This window comes from Stegodyphus dumicola, chromosome 1 (assembly GCF_044657685.1).
Source record: "Stegodyphus dumicola isolate Sdum_Otavi_A_Nest chromosome 1, ASM4465768v1".
In the NCBI taxonomy this organism is placed as follows: domain Eukaryota; kingdom Metazoa; phylum Arthropoda; class Arachnida; order Araneae; family Eresidae; genus Stegodyphus; species Stegodyphus dumicola.
This window is the reverse complement of record NC_140768.1, coordinates 264,470,594-264,488,369: the sequence shown is the minus strand read 5'-3', so window position 1 is coordinate 264,488,369 and position 17,776 is coordinate 264,470,594. Positions and strand designations below refer to the sequence as shown.

The 17,776-nt window shown below is 30.2% G+C and overlaps 1 protein-coding gene and 1 long non-coding RNA gene across 2 annotated transcripts in view; one reads left to right on the top strand and one right to left on the bottom strand.

Moving 5' to 3' along the window:
* The window catches only part of Hnf4 (Hepatocyte nuclear factor 4), a 200,748-nt gene extending 184,211 nt beyond the window's left edge, over nucleotides 1-16,537 (bottom strand). The window contains exon 1 of the mRNA XM_085827658.1: nucleotides 16,166-16,537. Coding sequence (XP_085683784.1) covers nucleotides 16,166-16,316 — 151 coding nt within the window. The 5' untranslated portion in view covers nucleotides 16,317-16,537. The remainder of the gene's footprint in view (nucleotides 1-16,165) is intronic.
* On the top strand, nucleotides 11,733-17,344 carry LOC118203613 (uncharacterized). The gene is made up of 2 exons (XR_004760604.2): nucleotides 11,733-11,949; nucleotides 16,087-17,344. It is a non-coding gene; the product is annotated as an uncharacterized LOC118203613 (long non-coding RNA).
* The last annotated feature ends 432 nt before the right edge of the window (nucleotides 17,345-17,776 follow it).

The following is a 17,776-nucleotide window of genomic DNA, read 5'->3' as shown; positions in this document are numbered from 1 at the left end:
CAGAAGTTGTCAGTAAAGCGGGTTCTGCCTTTGGGCCACGTGTTTGCTTTAAACCTATCTTACTACTTTCGGCCGTAATCTTACTTGCCTGTTAGTATTCACCCGTGAGGTTTAATTACTGACCAACTCGGTTAGTTATTTTTGCACAGTTTCGAGTAAAGGTTAGCTAGTTATAATTAGTTTAGCTCCTTATTTTCTATCTTAAGTTAAAACCCAAGTAGAGGTTTTCCTGTAAGCCCAAGAGGGGCCGTCTGTAGTATTTCTTAGGGTGAATAAAATGCTATTTTAACCCTTCCTTAATTTTACAGTTGTAAGAAGACCAGCGAATAGTCGCTAGACACTTCACTAAAGTTCTAGTAGTCAAGGACACGCAAATTAACTATAATTTTATAATATAAATAACATTAGAAACATGTAGATTGCGTTTTTTTGCGCGATTTCTAGTAAATGAAAGTGAAATAGAATGGATAGATGCCAGTTAAAGAAAAAAATTATAGACTTTATAAGCTTCCGTGGCAGGTCTAATGATTATACAATACTGCTTAGGCAGTAGAAATCCTGTCTAAACACAATAGTTTTGCAGTTTCAGAATTCAAAGTATGACTAGACTAAGGTGGGAAGTCGGTACAATCAATAAATTTATTCCACGCCTGAAAGCTGATAAAACTGATTAATATTCTTGTGTGTCTGTTTTATTTTCCCTGTTGAGTTGGCAATTTTACTCTCCTTGAGTCAGTCACTAGTTGATTGAAAATTCTAACAAAAGGGTAAGATTGACTAATGAGCATTTACAATCCGGGCTGAAGATAGTTTCCAGTAATATTTCTTCACGCCTACAAACGCTATAAAACTCGAAACGTCGTCAAGTGTCGAGTTGCAATAAAAAATAGAGAAATCTATGATTATTTACATACTATCGTACGTATTTTTTTCTGAATGTGTCGATAAAAATTTAATACATAAAGGAAAGAGAATAAGGTTTCGCATTTATTCTCAAGTTTTGTTAAACTGGGGAAGTTTTTTGTGAAAATTTGGTAAGTTTTCTTAATTTGTTTATTTTATGGGAAAAGTAAGTTAGTGGATAATTCCAAATCTTTTAGAATTATTTGAAATGAATGCCAATCCAAATTGAATTACGAAATGTAACCAACACAGATTTGTTACAAATAGAAAATAAGCAAGATAAATTTGTTTTTTTTCTTTTGCGTTATTATTATTTGTTTATATATGTTTTTATGAACACAAGTGAAATTTGAAATTAAGTTAATAGTTGGTTAGTTCTTTGAAAATTTACCTTGAATTTTTATTGAAAACATTCTGGCCCGCCAGCTGCTTTCAGGTCGTGCATGCGACTCGAGTGCAATGTCATTTTAAGAACACTGGCTTAAATGACAAATGACAAACTCCCATATGAGGAAAATCTTTAGTCATTTCATCGAATGCGATGTTTTTGAACAATTGCCTCGATTAAAAAGGTTGCTCAGTTATTTGTTGGTCCTATTAACTGGAATTGGTTGCATTTTAAAACTATGTACACGTGAAGACATCACAATGATCAATTACTTCTCCTCTGAATAATTCTTTGCTAAAAGATACGAACGCTGCAACATTTATATTGATTTGAAAAAAATAAATAATTAAAACCGGAAATTGCGGTTTATGGCAAGATTCATTGAACATATGGCATTTAACCATTTGCTTCCATATAAGAATGCAGATCTGTCGAAGGAAAATTGAATGATCATTTCTAAATGAGCTATGCTTATCGTTGTGGTCTTCTTAAAATTCATATTTGAAAAAATCTACAGCGTTATTTACTAAATATTGCAGTACTTTGCACTTTGTTAAAAGTATTTCATATTACTGATTGAGAATTGTTTTTAATTTCATGTCTTAAAAACTAGAAAACCGAAAAGCATTAAGCATGTTCCCATTTTCTGATTATTTTTTCTGATATTATTCTGATTCTAATAATTCTCTGCGTATGAAATGAAATAAAAGTAACTAATGCTCCTCTTTTTAAATTTTTATATGCAACACATACGTGGAAAGAAGGAATGCTTTACCACTTATTGGAATTTAAAACTAAATACTAAAACATAAAAAAGTAGTAAAGTAATTTACTATGACAAATCACTCGAGAGATATCTGTCTTATTTTAACCGAAATGGGAAATTAAAACATTTGTTAAACCTAATGAGGAAGTTTTATTTCACGTACATGAAAATTTTGCATAAAATCTCTTTTCCCATAATTCTGGAAAGTATGTTCTAAATGTAATATGCATATATTGCAATATAACTTCTTTAATCACATCATTCTTACATCATTGGGTGGCCATATAATGAAATGTTATCTATTGACAGAATTAACTACATTGTACTCAAGCAGTTTATTATTTATTCTAATAATATGAAAAATATCTTTTAAACTATTAAAGAAAATATAAAAATATTTATAGAACAATTCAGACAGTTCCTGCAATTGCACATTAGTGGTCATGCCATTAAAAGGGCCAAAGAATAACAACATTTTAAAACATAAATTTGCATTAGCTTATACTACACACATACTTTATACTTTAAAACAATCAAATGTGTATATAACAATGCTTTCGTGGAAAAGGAAAATGGTTTATATACACTTGAAAATAGTTTATATACACTCCTTACTCTTAAAAGTGTAATAAGTAAATATAATCAAAAAGATTAATTTAAATACGATAAAAAATATAATAAAAATATCTATGCGATCAGCCTTTTCAATGCGCTATCAAATTTTGAAAGAAAAGCATTGTTTAGAATTTTAGCCATTTTGCTAATTTTCAGATATCAAAACTGCGGATGATAACTAACCGCTGGTTTATCAGCTCACAGTATGAAAACTAATCCTTACAACAAAAAAGTTGAATAACAGAAGGAAAATGATAAACTATTATCTTATAAGTTTTTAATATTAACTATTATAAAATTATACTTTTTCTCCCATACTGATTCGTTATGCACGCAATAAATTAAAGAAAATTGGTTGTAAAAATGTTTCTTCATAAAATACAGTATAAAAATTGACATGTGTTTTGAGTATCAAAGTTTCCACATAATTTTGATATCATTATAACATACGGACATACGGACCAAACATACGGACATACGGACCAAACATACCAAACATACGGACAGACTTAAAAAGCAGCTATCTCAACAATTTAACAAAAATAAATAAATAAATAAATAAATAAATGAATAAAAAATAAAAATAAAATAAAATAAAATAAAAATAAAATAAATAAATAAATAAATAAATAAAAATAAAAATAAAATAAGTAAATAAAATAAAATAAAATAGAAAACATTTTATATTATTATAAGATTTTCGTATGGAAAGTATTAAGAAATGAAGGAAAATTACCGAAAGAATTTCTGTCATTCGTAAGATAGTTTAGCAGAAAGAAGAATAATCTAGTACTAGGCAACTGGAAAGTTAATAATCGAGATATAATATTTATTTATGCATTAAAGGATTAGGATATAATTGAGAAAAATTTGTCTGAATTAGAAGAAAAAAAAATTGAAACTGAAGTAAATTCTTCGAAATCAGGAACTTTAAATTGTTTTTCTGTGAAACGTTTCGATTTAAGATATTTAACATTTCGTACGAACAGAAAATTAATATTTAAATCCTTAGGCGCAGTATAAGCCTCAGGGAAGCTTGTACTGTGCCAAACTGAAAGTCTGAACTAAAAATTGTAATGAAATATTAAAAATTGCACATTTATGAAACAGCTGTATGGCAAATGGCGATAAGCATGAAATGCGTCCTCGCAGAAATGTCGTTTACGGAGCAAGATAAAGTTCATACGCGCTTTATTTGTTCTCTGATAAGGCATGTCAAGGACGCAATACCGTGAAACCCTAAGTTGCAAAATTACTCTATAAAATCTCATTTTTCTTTGATGGTAACTGACAGGAACGGGAAAATCCATTTAATATCACAAAGTTCTGACAAAAAATAAAGTAATAGTTTAAAGCTACAGACGCAATTTTATAAGATTCTTACGAAATACGAACGTGCAAATGTGAAAATGGACAGTGATCAAAGCCACACATCTGATATTCATAGCAAATTTTTCCAGGCGTATCATTTTCTCTAGATTAACTGGAAAGCACCCTTCACAGTTACTAAATATACACAATGCATAGTGCTAAAACTTGGTACCCTATGCCCATTTATTCCTGTTACTTTTTATATCAATGGTGGACATTAGTCTTCGTCTCGACATAACTGATATCGTGATTCCGTGTTCCATACTCCTATTACCAATATTTAATTTCGAAGGTCTACAGCTTAACCTTATTACGTACTTTCAGCACAAGTGCCGGTCAATGCTATAGTTTTAGAAGTATTAAAAAGTAATAAGAATTGAAACGTATTCAAGCACAAAATTGTGATGGAATTTGGGCCTCAACGGATTGTGCATTAATTCGGGATAATGCACATGAAAAGTGCAAGTCATGGTTATGAATGCCACTTTTACTTCCCTTTGCTATACACTTCCGCTTCTGCCGTATTCTATTATCTACCGTATCCGCAAATAAACCATGGTTTAGTGACACCCCATTGTTGTGACAATTTAGGAATACCGTGAAACGGTGTTTCAAAAATTATATATTCAATTATTCAATTAACACTAAATAATGATAAATTATATTGACATCTAATGCTTCAATTGCATTGAATAATTGTTACGGAATAAAGTGGTTGATTAATGATACAAAAAAAACATGTTCTGACCCCAGAATCCAGAAATTAAGGCACTTTCAGATAAGAAAAATCATCAGGCAAGCAGATCTCAGAGCTAGGAATTGCCATTTTGTTATAAATCTAAACCTTTCTGTTATTTTGGTCATTTAATTGACGATGTATTCCATGAAATTAGGTAAAGAGTGATCTCTTTCTAGTCATCTTGGGATTCATAGTGGTATCTTCGACTTCTTGACACGATATGTTGAAGCCAATCCTCATAGCAAGGCCAGTGAAATTTAGGTCGAGCTGCCCAGTAATATTTTCATCAAATTGGTTAACAGGGAAGAGAGGTTTGGTCTCTTTACCACAAAATAAATATCTTTTGCAAATTTACATATTCAAAATTAAAGATCAGTAGTGCTGAGAGACACCGCCATTTTACATTTATAAACGCTTTGAGAAGTCATAAGGATGAATAGTAACACAGACCCTCATAATATGAGAAATTAACCTCGCTGTATAAAAATAATACATTGTAATCCTTGAAATGCATCTGCTATCAATATTCAATAAGAATAAAATATCCAAAAATTGCCAACCACGTGTACAAAACGTGTCCATATGTGGCTCGACCAAAGTGACGGTTCCAAAATATTTTGATTAAGTTGGAACCCAGATATTAAAGTAGCTGAAAACCTGTGAGCCATATTTGATGTAAAAAGATGGATGCCTGCATTGTCCAACTAGGCATGCCCATTTGGTCTTGTTATGTGAATCGTGGACTATCTCATCCCTACGATACTGGCCAAGATGACTATTTTACATATATCAAAGAATATGGTTACCAGATAATACTCCAGTTGCAGTTGCGGCTGTTCCCGTTTCAGAGGATAGGCAAATAATGCTTCTAAAATATCAGTTATACTTTTACTTATATTGTAACCGCATGGTGTTTGAAAAAGTTCATTGCCTATTTACCTAGTTTTACTTTAACATCAATTCTTTAGTTTCAATCTTCAAATGTACAGTTCTTGTAGCTATCAAAGAAAGAGTCTGTTGACTTAGATTGCTTTTCATTTTCAAATTCATTCTCATTACTGAATTTCGTATTTCTCGACTGCATTTAGGGAACGACTATAAAATAAAAGTTGTTATAAAATTTATGTTTATTAAACTTGTCTTTAGAAGACCTCCTCTGGAAGAGGATTCAGTGTCTGAAGTAACATCAGTGGGGTTCATACTATGCAAGCGAAATTAGAGCATCTTTAGACCTTTTGGCCCAATGCACATTTTTAGCAATGAAACTTTCATTTCTTTGATCAGAAACACAACCTTATCACTTCCCAACTATGCTATTTGGTAGATATCTGACCGTCTTACCCCATGCTATCCTTTATCAATATGAATTCTATGGCAAAGGTGAGCAAATACTTTTAACCGAGGGCCAAATATGTCTTTTTAATGCATAATGCGGGCAAGGCCGTGCCGATCACTTACAGTGCCTCTGTTATTTGCAGGACGCAATGGTGAGCGAGAGTAAAATACCTCTCCACGGCAGAAACTTCTAAAAAACTGCAATTGCAATTAAAAGTATTACAGCTTTAAAAAAATTACAAATGCGCCAAAAACGGGATCTGTACCTATTGGCCATCAAATGATTGATACGTATACTGTTTCAGTTTCATATAAAAATTTAACCCCAAATAAAAGTTTTTTAATGGGATTCCTTTTCTGATCAGTCTTTTATCTCAACAATATTCATATGTTGTTATTTAATTTCTAAATTGAAGCTGTTAGAAATGATAGTACTATATTATTCTGCGGATGCACATGCTTTAGAATGTCAAGTGTTCTCAGCTTAGGCTGATCGCTGGCATAGTCATGCGTATATATTCGCATATACATTGTAACAATTGATGCGCACTCGTGCTGCTGATTTCGATGGTTTTCATAAAAAATTGGGTAAGACAGAAGTTAAAATGTCGTTACACTGAATTTCGTAATGGGCCGGATTAAGCAATTAGAAGTGTTGCGTTAAACCCGCAGGTCGGTTTTTGTTCATTCCTACTCTGTGGCATCAACATTTTCAGTCAAGCTATACAAAACTATGTGACTTTTGTTCTATAACCACCACCAAAATATGCGTTCTCTCGAAGGTTCCAGGGATGCTGGAGCAAATGTATGTATCTTCAGAAGGATGGTGCTTCGAATACAGCTAGGTAATAATGCTTTACATTTTAAAAAGAACTGACATGCATTTTCCGAGAACTTTTTTAGCATTTAGGATAAGAGATAAGTCTTCTTCTTTTGATACTATAAATTTTCTCACTATTTAGTTTATTAGTCATATATCATATAAGAAAGGGAATCATGATTCAAATAATATCGTCTATGAATTACAAGGGTACATACATATATTTCCCCCTTTTTTTTGTTTTTTTTGTTCGATTCAAAGTTATCATATCTTGTACATTTTAAGTACTCAATCGCATTAGGTCTCATCAGAATCAAATATTCTTTAAAATAATATGCATTATAATGCCAGAATATTAACTGAGCATTAACTCATGGTCCAAGCTAATAACAGTGAAAGGGAGTAAATATGATTCATGTGAATTCAGTCATACTAAAAAAGGATATAGGATGAGAAAAGCATAAGAGATTTAAAGCTGTAGGGGTTGAATTTTATTTGAAAACACCAAACACTTTTTCAAGAAATAAATTTCGCAAAGTACTTCGAAACTTCAAACGTTAAATTTATAAGACTTAATGTCCTAGTTATAAAACGACTTATTGCTATGTCTAAGTACAACAGAGACTTAGGAAAGGAGACTCAATTCAAAATTAAACAAATTACTGAAATTCCAACTTCCACAAATTGTAGAAATTTCAGAATATTTCATTATGTAAAAATTTTAACCTAAACAATAAATATCTATTGCTTTTAAAAGCAATAATGTACCTGTGATTAAGATAGAAGTTACTTTAAAACAAAGTACAATCGCTATTTTATAACAAAAATTATCTGCAACTTTTACGGACCATATAAGCTACAAAATTTGAATAATATATAAAAGAAAATGCGCAATTGTTAGGTTGCAAATGCATACAAAACTATAACAATGCATTTAACTTTTGGTTCTATAAAATGAATACATGTGTTTCATGCTGCATTTTTATCCACCAGAAAACGGAAGAGCATAGCAAAGCAGAACGTGTCTACACATTTCGGTAGTTAATAATGTACACAACTGCCAGCCTTTACTTCGTTTTACCGCTATAAAATAGTCTCTTCCACAGATTACGTCAAAGGTATGTTGGAAAAACAACTAAACAGGATTATACTACTTGTGAACATAAGAAGCTATGCATTTCCTTCAATATTCGATTATAAAATTTCAGGCAACGCAGAATATTATATCAATAAATACACAAATAAAATAACATGGCACCAATAATTACATGTTTTACCGTCTAAAATTGAGTTTTATGGCACTCCATATTTGCCCTAAGTTTACATTTGTTGCACTTATTAGTTCATTCATATTCTTATGAATCAAGAATTTCCAAGATGTATTTTACAAAGGAAATATCTATTTGTAGAAAAACCTCGCAAAGAGAAATACGATAAATCAGAAACATACTATGTTGCATTTAAAAATTAAGCAATATTACTCGAAATTAAAATACTTTTGGTTAATTGATTTATGAAATTTCCTACGTAAGGATGCCAGGACTTGTGTTTCTCTTGATTTGCTTTGGAAACATGAAATGCCGTGAATAAGAACAGGAAGCTTACTCAAGCTATGTTCAAGATTTGTGTATGACAGACGACACAAACAGGAAGAGTATACGAAACCCTTTATTTTCAATACTTTACAGGCACTTCCGAACTTCGGAATACAGAGACCAACCACTTGTCGTCTGAACGTAAGAATATAAAACTACTAACTAAAACTCTAACTAAAAGCTAACTTTGAATTAGTATACAAATGCCTAGCACTAAGACTGGCCTTTATTTAAAAAAAGGTACGCATGTAGTACGCCGAGCTGCTGAAACTACAATACGTTTGCAAATATCAAGAGGGCTAAACCTCTGGCCTTAAAGGCAACCAACAACCGAGTGAAAACTCGCAAAACTGTCGTGGCAAGCGGCTTGCTTCTTAAAACTCCTTCTCTCTCCCTCGCTTGGCAAAAAGCCACAGCTTAAGTACTTGGGCGTTAGCAAGACAATTTGTATAAACAAGTTAAAGCATTTAATTCTGGCCGGAAGTAGAAAATAAGAAGTGATAGTACAGTTTTAAAATAAAATAAACGTTAGTAAAACTAAGGATCCTTACAAGGAGGCATTCAACCTTTCCCGAGGAAAACTGACACATGATCATTTTATACATAAATGTGAAACTATTAAAGTTTAGTTTTTATCTTGCAGCCAACCTGTTCACCTGGGAGCCGAACTTGAATCGAACTACCAATGCTCATGGAACAATCTAGACCCCATGGACCGCACTTCAGTGGAAGAATTAGAATACAAAATAATACTTTTCCTACGAGCGAATTAAACTTTCCAAAGATGTTAAAGACAGCATTTAGCTTCTACTGAGGAAGTATTTGAAAGTCGAATGCTAAGAGAAATTCGCCGCTTATTATTATTGCTATTTCACGCACTATTAATAATGCTAAATATCTAGATGAAATGCGAAATTAAAACGAATAGCTTTTACAGTTTTGACAAATTGAAGATGAATATTAATGTTAAAACAGTTAAGTCAAAAATACATGGAAACGTATCGCATAAAAATTAATATTGTGTTTATAGAATGGGAACGATTTGCCTTTATTACAAACATAAGCTTCATAGTAATTTCTTTGTCGTAAATATGTCATATATTATTAGTTCTTACCAATTATTGCCTAATTTTAAAAGAAAAAGATTTCTAAAATGCTAACTAGAAGCGGATGTAACAGCTGTACAAATAGGACATTATTATGGAGAGCTGGTAATCAAACCTCATACAAAACTAATTCCTCAAAAATTTAATTAAAACAATCAGTTCACTTGAAAATCGTTCAATTTCATTGCCATATTCTTCTTATCGTTTGTTTCATTGATGACTGTAAAGCATAGGAGGGCTGTCTACTTAAAAGGACGAATATTTTTGTGGAGGATTTTTAAGAAAACTGACTCGTTTACACGTTACACACTGAGAAAAATCATGAAAAAAAATCAGCCAGTCTAATCGCCTGGATTTGAAGCCTGGTCGAATTGCCAGTGCTCAGTAGTCTTTCCACTCAGCCACTGGTGGCCTATTTGCGTCTTAAACTCCATACGGTGCACGAAACACTGTATTTAGCATGGAAGTAGCAGCATATGTAAGTTTAAATTTATTTTTAATATTAAATGACTAAACGTGTTGAGTTAAAATGGAACTGAGAGATAAAATGTAATTGGAATAACTATTAGAGAAACGAACTTCCATTCATAAAATCCTTAGACAAAAGTTATTATTCCATATCACACACATACAAGAAAAACCACTAACATCGTTTTAAAACTAATAAATGACTTCCAGTCAAAAAGGAAGATTTTAGTGCCCTGCAGATTATTTATTAAATCATGCTAATTATTTATTATTTAATTTTCTTTTAAAATTAATTTATTTGAGAGGAAAGTCAGTTTTTATGCTTATCATCATAAGTATATATTACTTTCATATTTTGTTTATATTTCTGGTTTATGCATTAGTTTACAGTACAGTTCGACATCTCTTGGATGCAAGTAAATTTAAAATTAAACTATTATTGCGAACGGGCATATGATAGATGAATTGCAGAAAACTTATGCATGTTGCAATTTTCAACTTAAATAGCTTTATTGAGACAAGAGCTACAATAGTGAATGGTTTGATAACCTTGAAAGCTAAATATGATAACAATATAGCCACTCTATCCACCTAATTAGCGTACTGATTAAAAAAATAAAAGAATCTCGAGTTTTCTTCCACCCCCCACTTACAGCCATCACAGTTTATAAAAAACTATATAAGAGATTGCAGAAGTCGAAGTTCCCTTTAGTTTTCACTGCAGGTTTGGTTCAGTATTTAGAATTCACTACCTTTATTTGAATTTATTTTTAGTGAGTATTAAAAATTCTACAGCACACAAGGTTTCAATCCTTTCTTGCCCCATGCACACTTTTACCACTGCTGGACGATCATCCCTCTTCTTTCAAAACTCAAAATGAACTCAAATGAAAAACTCAAAAATGCATATACATTTATTTAAGTTTATATTATTTTTAACATATTTTTTAAATTAAACAAGGAAAAGTGTAGGAAATACCAAAACTTTATTAAAAGTAGTTTTTTTTTATATTCATAACTAAAACTAAACAGGATAAATAAAAGGCTGAAAGGATTGCCCCTCCCTGAAACTATGAAATTCCCTCCAGTAGGTAATCCCGTTCTCGGTTGAGAACACCTGTTCTAGCAGATATAGACAAAAACAACCACCAAAAGAGAAAGAGAGAATAAATTAATAAAATAAAAATTTAGAATTTCAGTTGCTGTGTTCTCACTGGAACAAACACTGGGAGTTACATATTTATGTACCTTCCTTTCCTCACAGCGAAACCAAAACCAGAGTAAGATAAATGCCAAGGCTAAATATTATACCAATTTAAAATGAATTAACTGTAAAAGCAATCAAAATAAATCAAATTCTTTTTCCTAAGCCAGTTAAGTGGGAAACGGCAAATAATCGTTTTAAAATAAACCAAACAGTTTCCTTAAAACTGAATAATTTATTGTAAATAAAAGGTTTAAAACACTTTACTTAAATTAATCAGAAATAATTAATATAAAATAATTCCAGAAATCATTGTCGCTATACTGTATATTACTTTAGCGTAATAATCACAACAAAAGTTTGTTTAACAGATAGCTAGATCTTTACCAAACATTACTTACTGATAACGAATATTTGAAACTCTTTTTGAAGATAAAACTTTAACTGCTTTCTTCTTCTTACTTAACAGTAAACTCGGGGCTCGATTAAAACCCAGTCTGAGGTCTAAATACAGAGTCCTTTGAGGGGCTCTGAACCTTACTTTCCTGGCGTAAACAAATACTAGGATTATCAGGAAGTATAGAAGATTTCAGGGTCTCATAAGCCTAGCCTTGAAGGCCTAAGCGGAAATTGAATTCTGTAAGTACTAGATAATTGAGAACGTATACAAATCGCAAATGGTAAGAAATTCGACATCATAAATATTCATATATATGTATGTATATAAGTGTGTATTAATGGTTAATTTTTGGAAGTCAAGCACTAATAAATTTTTGAATAATTAATAATTTAATGAAATTAAAATTCTCCCCTGGAATGTTTTTCAGAAATTGAACATACTTCTAAATGCATTTTAATAATTTGTTATAATCATTACCATTAAATAATTCGTGACTATTATAAGTAATTTATATCTTAATAATTTATTAATAAATATGGTATTAAATTAATTAAAATGCAATATTTTAAAGATATATTAGTATATTATTTATTAAAATAATTCATTAATATGGATAATCCATATTATTTATGCATATTTAAAAATGTATTGAATACTAAGTAAATTGATTTCTGATTTAATAAAAATGCTTTGCAGTTACAAGAGAAAAAGAACGAGTAATATTTCTCCTTTGGCAATAAACTTTTAATATTTCATAGAGACATATTTATTTTTTCATAATGTACATTAGGAATATCCTCACTTAATATACGTAATATTTTATTTTTTCACTTACTAAACATATTCTGCATCTCCCTAAGAGGCGCAATAGAATTAAAAGGATAAAACGCAAAAAATATATATATTTGTATGTCGTATTTATTTGTATCTTAAAATACATAAAAGAATCATTATCAAGAAATATAAATATTATGGAAACAACTTTTAAAAATTAATATATTTATTTATATGCAATTCAGTCAGCTGAGATTGTTTATTAAATATTAGTCTATTAATTAATAAAATAATTATTTAATATATATATATATATATATATATATATGTGTGTGTGTGTGAAGTTATTAACGTTATTTTTCAGAAAACCTGGTATTTAAAAATCTGTTTTAAAAAGATCAAACATTTAATTTCAGGTTGTATTATCAAGAGAATGGTAGATGTGAAATAAAAGTTACGTAATACAGCAATTAAGCTCTCTCTGAGGAACTTGCAAATTGATATGCATACACAAGTATGGAATTTTCTAAAAAATTAAATTCCATTTTAGTAAACAAAATATCTAACGCAAAATACATTTAAAAGAAATCTTTACCTGGAAGCAAATAGCTTGAAATTTTAGTTTGAGCTTGCTTTAGATATAAAAAATTAGATGTTTTAGACATGAAATTTTGAAACTTACTCTTCATATTTTAAATTTAGATAAAATTTAAATCCTCTGTTTCATATTCAATTCAATTTCATATTCAAGTCACAGCTTTCTGTCTTAAGCCTACTTAAAAAGTTGTAATTAGAAACATTATCAATCAAATTGAATAAGATAGGATCTTATTTATAAGAAGTTGGTGTTGGTGTATTTAATTATGGCAAAGCACACTAGGGCTATCTGCCTAAGGGGAGGGATGCCTTTCGTGGAGGACTTTCTAAGGGAAACTGGCTCGTATATACGTTACACATGGGGAAAACCACGAAAACACCTATGCAGCCAGCCCGTTCGCGGGATTCGAACCTCGGACCGAACTACCAGTGTTCAGCGACTTTACCGCTCGGCCGCTGGTGGGCTTTATTTATAAGAAGAGTTTTGTATATAGATATCATCTCCTAAATAAAAGGCTAATAAGTATTCACTTGTGATGAAAGATGCTAGCAGTAAAATCAAACGGCGAAAATTAAAAAAAAAAAAAAAAAAAAATTAACGAAATTGAAAAAAATAGGTAAGATGAGCGCAGAAATTTGAAGTATACTGTTAGTAATCGGAAATTAATTGACTTTTCAAAGGGAAAAAATCAATCCCAGATTAATTGACAATAATTATTATAAGACCGTTTCGTCGTTTCTCCCAGTAAGAATCAAATTACAGTCAAGAACTAGTTATAATAGTACAGAAAATGAACATTCAGTTCGTTATTCTATTTGATTTAAAGCCAAGAGCCAAACTGAATTTATGATTAAAGTAAAAATTGTAATCATCTTACTGCAGAAAAACTATTCCCCGATACCTGTTACTAAATATTAATCAAACTGAATATGTGTATACATATACACACACATGTATATATATATATAAAAGGAAATGTCTGAAAGAAACTGAAAATTTTTGTTCCTTCTAGAAGAAAGGTCTACCCTTTCTTCTCCTGCTAGAGAATAACCAAATTGAATAAAGGTAAATTTAATGAAACTTTCAAATACGTTATCTTTGACTGATTTAAAAAAATATAGAACATTATACAAAACAAAAACAAATAACTTTTTATTAATCTCCTCTGTTAAACGCTTCAAGCAGAACTTGTCAAGGGAAATATGTAGTATATATATTTTACATTTTCTTTTTCAATTATATATATATATATATATATATATATATATTAATCAAATTGAAATTAATAATTAAAATTCATATTATAATTTTGGCAGCGATGGCACAAGATTTAACTTAAGTCTACATGTAATGCTTATCCATTCATATATATATATACATATATATATATACATATATATATACATGCAACCATCTACATTGTTATACTTAAAGTGTAAATATGAATTCAAATGTCTGTATAATTTATAAAGTGAAAACAAGATTCAAGTATTTCTGAAGGCATAAAATAATCAAATAGTATATTTAAAGTGAATTAACAGTTGTGTTTTTTAGAAAGTTCAATATACAAATAATGATGAACTTTTACAAAGCTAGCCTGCAATCAAACTGCCGACATAAAATTGCATGACTCGAATTTTCAACTAATACCTTTTTAATAAGCATACTTATACATAAGTGTTTAAATATATATATTAAATCGAAAGCTACAACAAAACGTTTGCTAAACCAGTCAAGAAATATTACACTAATAATTATTCTTAAGCTCATCTCAATAAATAATTATCCCTAGTTATGATGAAAGGCCTCACAGAAATGATTATCTCTCGAGTGTTTTATAGATTTCTTTATTTTAGTACCAAAAATTTATACTCTTAAATCTCGTTACATGGATACATTTATTAAAATGCTATAATCCCGTTTCTTGTTTTTTCTTTCCATTTCAGAACTTTCTTGTTTCAATATGTTACTATGCATATATACAGTAAAACTTCTCTTCTACCTCTTGTTTATATTTTACATTTTTACAACTTTAACATTTTATGCATTAATTTTAACTATATGTAAAAGAATGCAGTTACGGACAGTGTGTGAACCACCATACACGTTGTTTAGACGGTGGAAAATGAGTTCTTTTGAAGTAATAACCCCCATTCAGAGAAAGATTTATATATTTAAATGCTAATAAATCTACATAACGTATCATGGTAAGAAATTATTTTTTGTTTATACAATACACGTTATACTTAGTAAGTGTTCATAAAAATCTTGTTTTTTAATTTAATGTTGATAATTTAAGTTCTGTTTTATAGCTAGTTTTAGATCCAATCTTTTACGTATCGAACTTGACAGATTCTGTTTTTAAAAAAGTATGATTTGTTCTTCTGAATTTAATACCTAAACTGCAGTATTTTAAAGTTTAACTTAGGTATCCCTTAAGTTTATTCATAAAAATTTCAATACTTTGTTAATAATACTAAAGATTCTACCTTTTCCTTTCATATTTCAAATATCATGTCGTTGTTTCCACATTTACTTTTGTTTAGATTTCCATGTTCATCATTTTGAACTTCATATTTTAATATAAATATTACGACATTTTTAGAAAAGCATATGCAAGTATTTCATGGCTAAAAGAACAAACTTAAAAAATAAATAAATAAATAAAGGAAAATGTTCTTTTATTTTGAATTCGATATATTTTGTATCCTTGTATTTCATAATTAACAGTGATGCTAGCTCCAAAGTTCATTTTATAGCTTCATCATTCATAATATTTTACTTATCTAAATTTATATGTTAGTTCTAAGCTGAAAAATCGAAGAGCTCCTTTAACCCGCAAAATACAAAATTCATCTAAACCCTGTAATATAAATATAATATCTGGAAATATCCCATAGGAGATTTCTATCCCCTTACTGTTCCCCCCTATATCTATATTTTCTAATTAACTAAAAAAAGTGACTGAATTTTATTTATTAGTTGTTCTATTTTTCTTTGACAGAATAAACACCTGTCACTTAACGACAAGTTTCCATGCCTGTTGACGGATGCTGCCAAATATAAATGAAGTAAATTCTCACCTCCACCGTTGACCAGAGACTGGATGGCCGCTATGGAAGCCGCTTGTACGATGACACTGTTCCCGAGAGAGTGACCAGTGACCACTGCGGGTCCAGAGGGCCCAACCAGCACTCCTGGTGTAGCGAGTTGCTGCTGTTCTTGTTGGTTCATGCCGGATGCAGCTGAAACTCACGCTCATCAATCAGCTGGGAATAGCGGAAAAAGAGAAACAAACCTACGAACAATGTTCTTTGGGTTCAAATTTCACGACGAGGTTGAAAGTTCGAATCGAGAAGGAGGTTGATATTCTTCCAGTCAGCGTAGACAGCAGTTCCACAGATGAGTATCGTCAATGCGGAGTGGGTTGCCCGGCGATATCGTTCCCAGAGTAAAGGAGGCGCCACCGGTTGGATTGTTTAACTACCGCTTAAATGACGCGAAGAGATTAGATTGGAAGAAGGTTCCAAAATTTCTGTGCTGTGATTTCCTTGTGGTCTAGTGTAATGTGGTACAAAGTTATAATTTCTATAGATCTTTTTTAATATCTCAATTTCTTAACTTACCATTGCTTTCATCATGCTAAACAAAGCAACAAACTAGAGCTTCAATATTTTTCCTAAATCAAATCACATTTATAGTTAGTTAATCACTAATGGAATAATTATAAGTTTTTCAGAAAATTACCCCGGTCAGTAATAAACAAATAAAACAGAAATATATGATTGCAGCTAGAAATATGTTTTATTTTTGGATTTTTGAGGAAAATTTTGAGATATATATTTACTGTCTTCGGTCACAGCAATAAGTAACTAAGTACGTAAGAATGTTGAAAATTGTATGAAATTTTTGAGTGTTAATAAGAAATATTCCTCTATTCATAAAGGTAGGTAATCAGTAATACAAAAGGTATGTGTTATCTGTTGCAAACATAGTGTACCAGCTGTGTACAGTGGATGGTGTTGAAGTTCCACAAACAAAGGTAGGTGAAAGAATATCGTATAACATACGTCACAGTCAATTTTATATAAATACATTCATATAAACTTGATTCAATATTATACCTTTTATGATTAAAGTTTTTATTTCTTCTACAAGGAAATATTTCATTTTATTTTCGTAAATCCTCTGAATAAATTTTAAGTCTCAGCTGCTAAATGTTTGACATTAAATGGCAATAAATTTATTTTGAAGAATTAAAATACAGGTTTGTTCTCTGAACTTTTATTGGGAAATTAGCTCCAAATTAGAAATAATAATTTGTGTTTTAATAGTTTGTATTTTTTTTTTTTTTTTGCTAAAGTTAATGCATTTGTGAAACTGCACACTGATTTAAAAAATATTACGTAAACAAAATAAATTTTTATTCGTCTATATAACAGAAATAAACAAAAATGCTGTCACAATGCCAGTGAATTAATATTTTAATTTTTTTGCCTTTTTTTACTCAGAAAAGATGTAGTTTTTTCTCTTTAAAATAAATTTTGACGCTTAATAAATTATTCTATATTTGTTTATTTAAAGCAGAACTTAGATGTATTAATTACCGATTAAAAAATTTTTATTTTAAATATAAAAAAAATTCATAATCATCATAATAAATAACATTAAAATTATATATTATTTAAAATTAT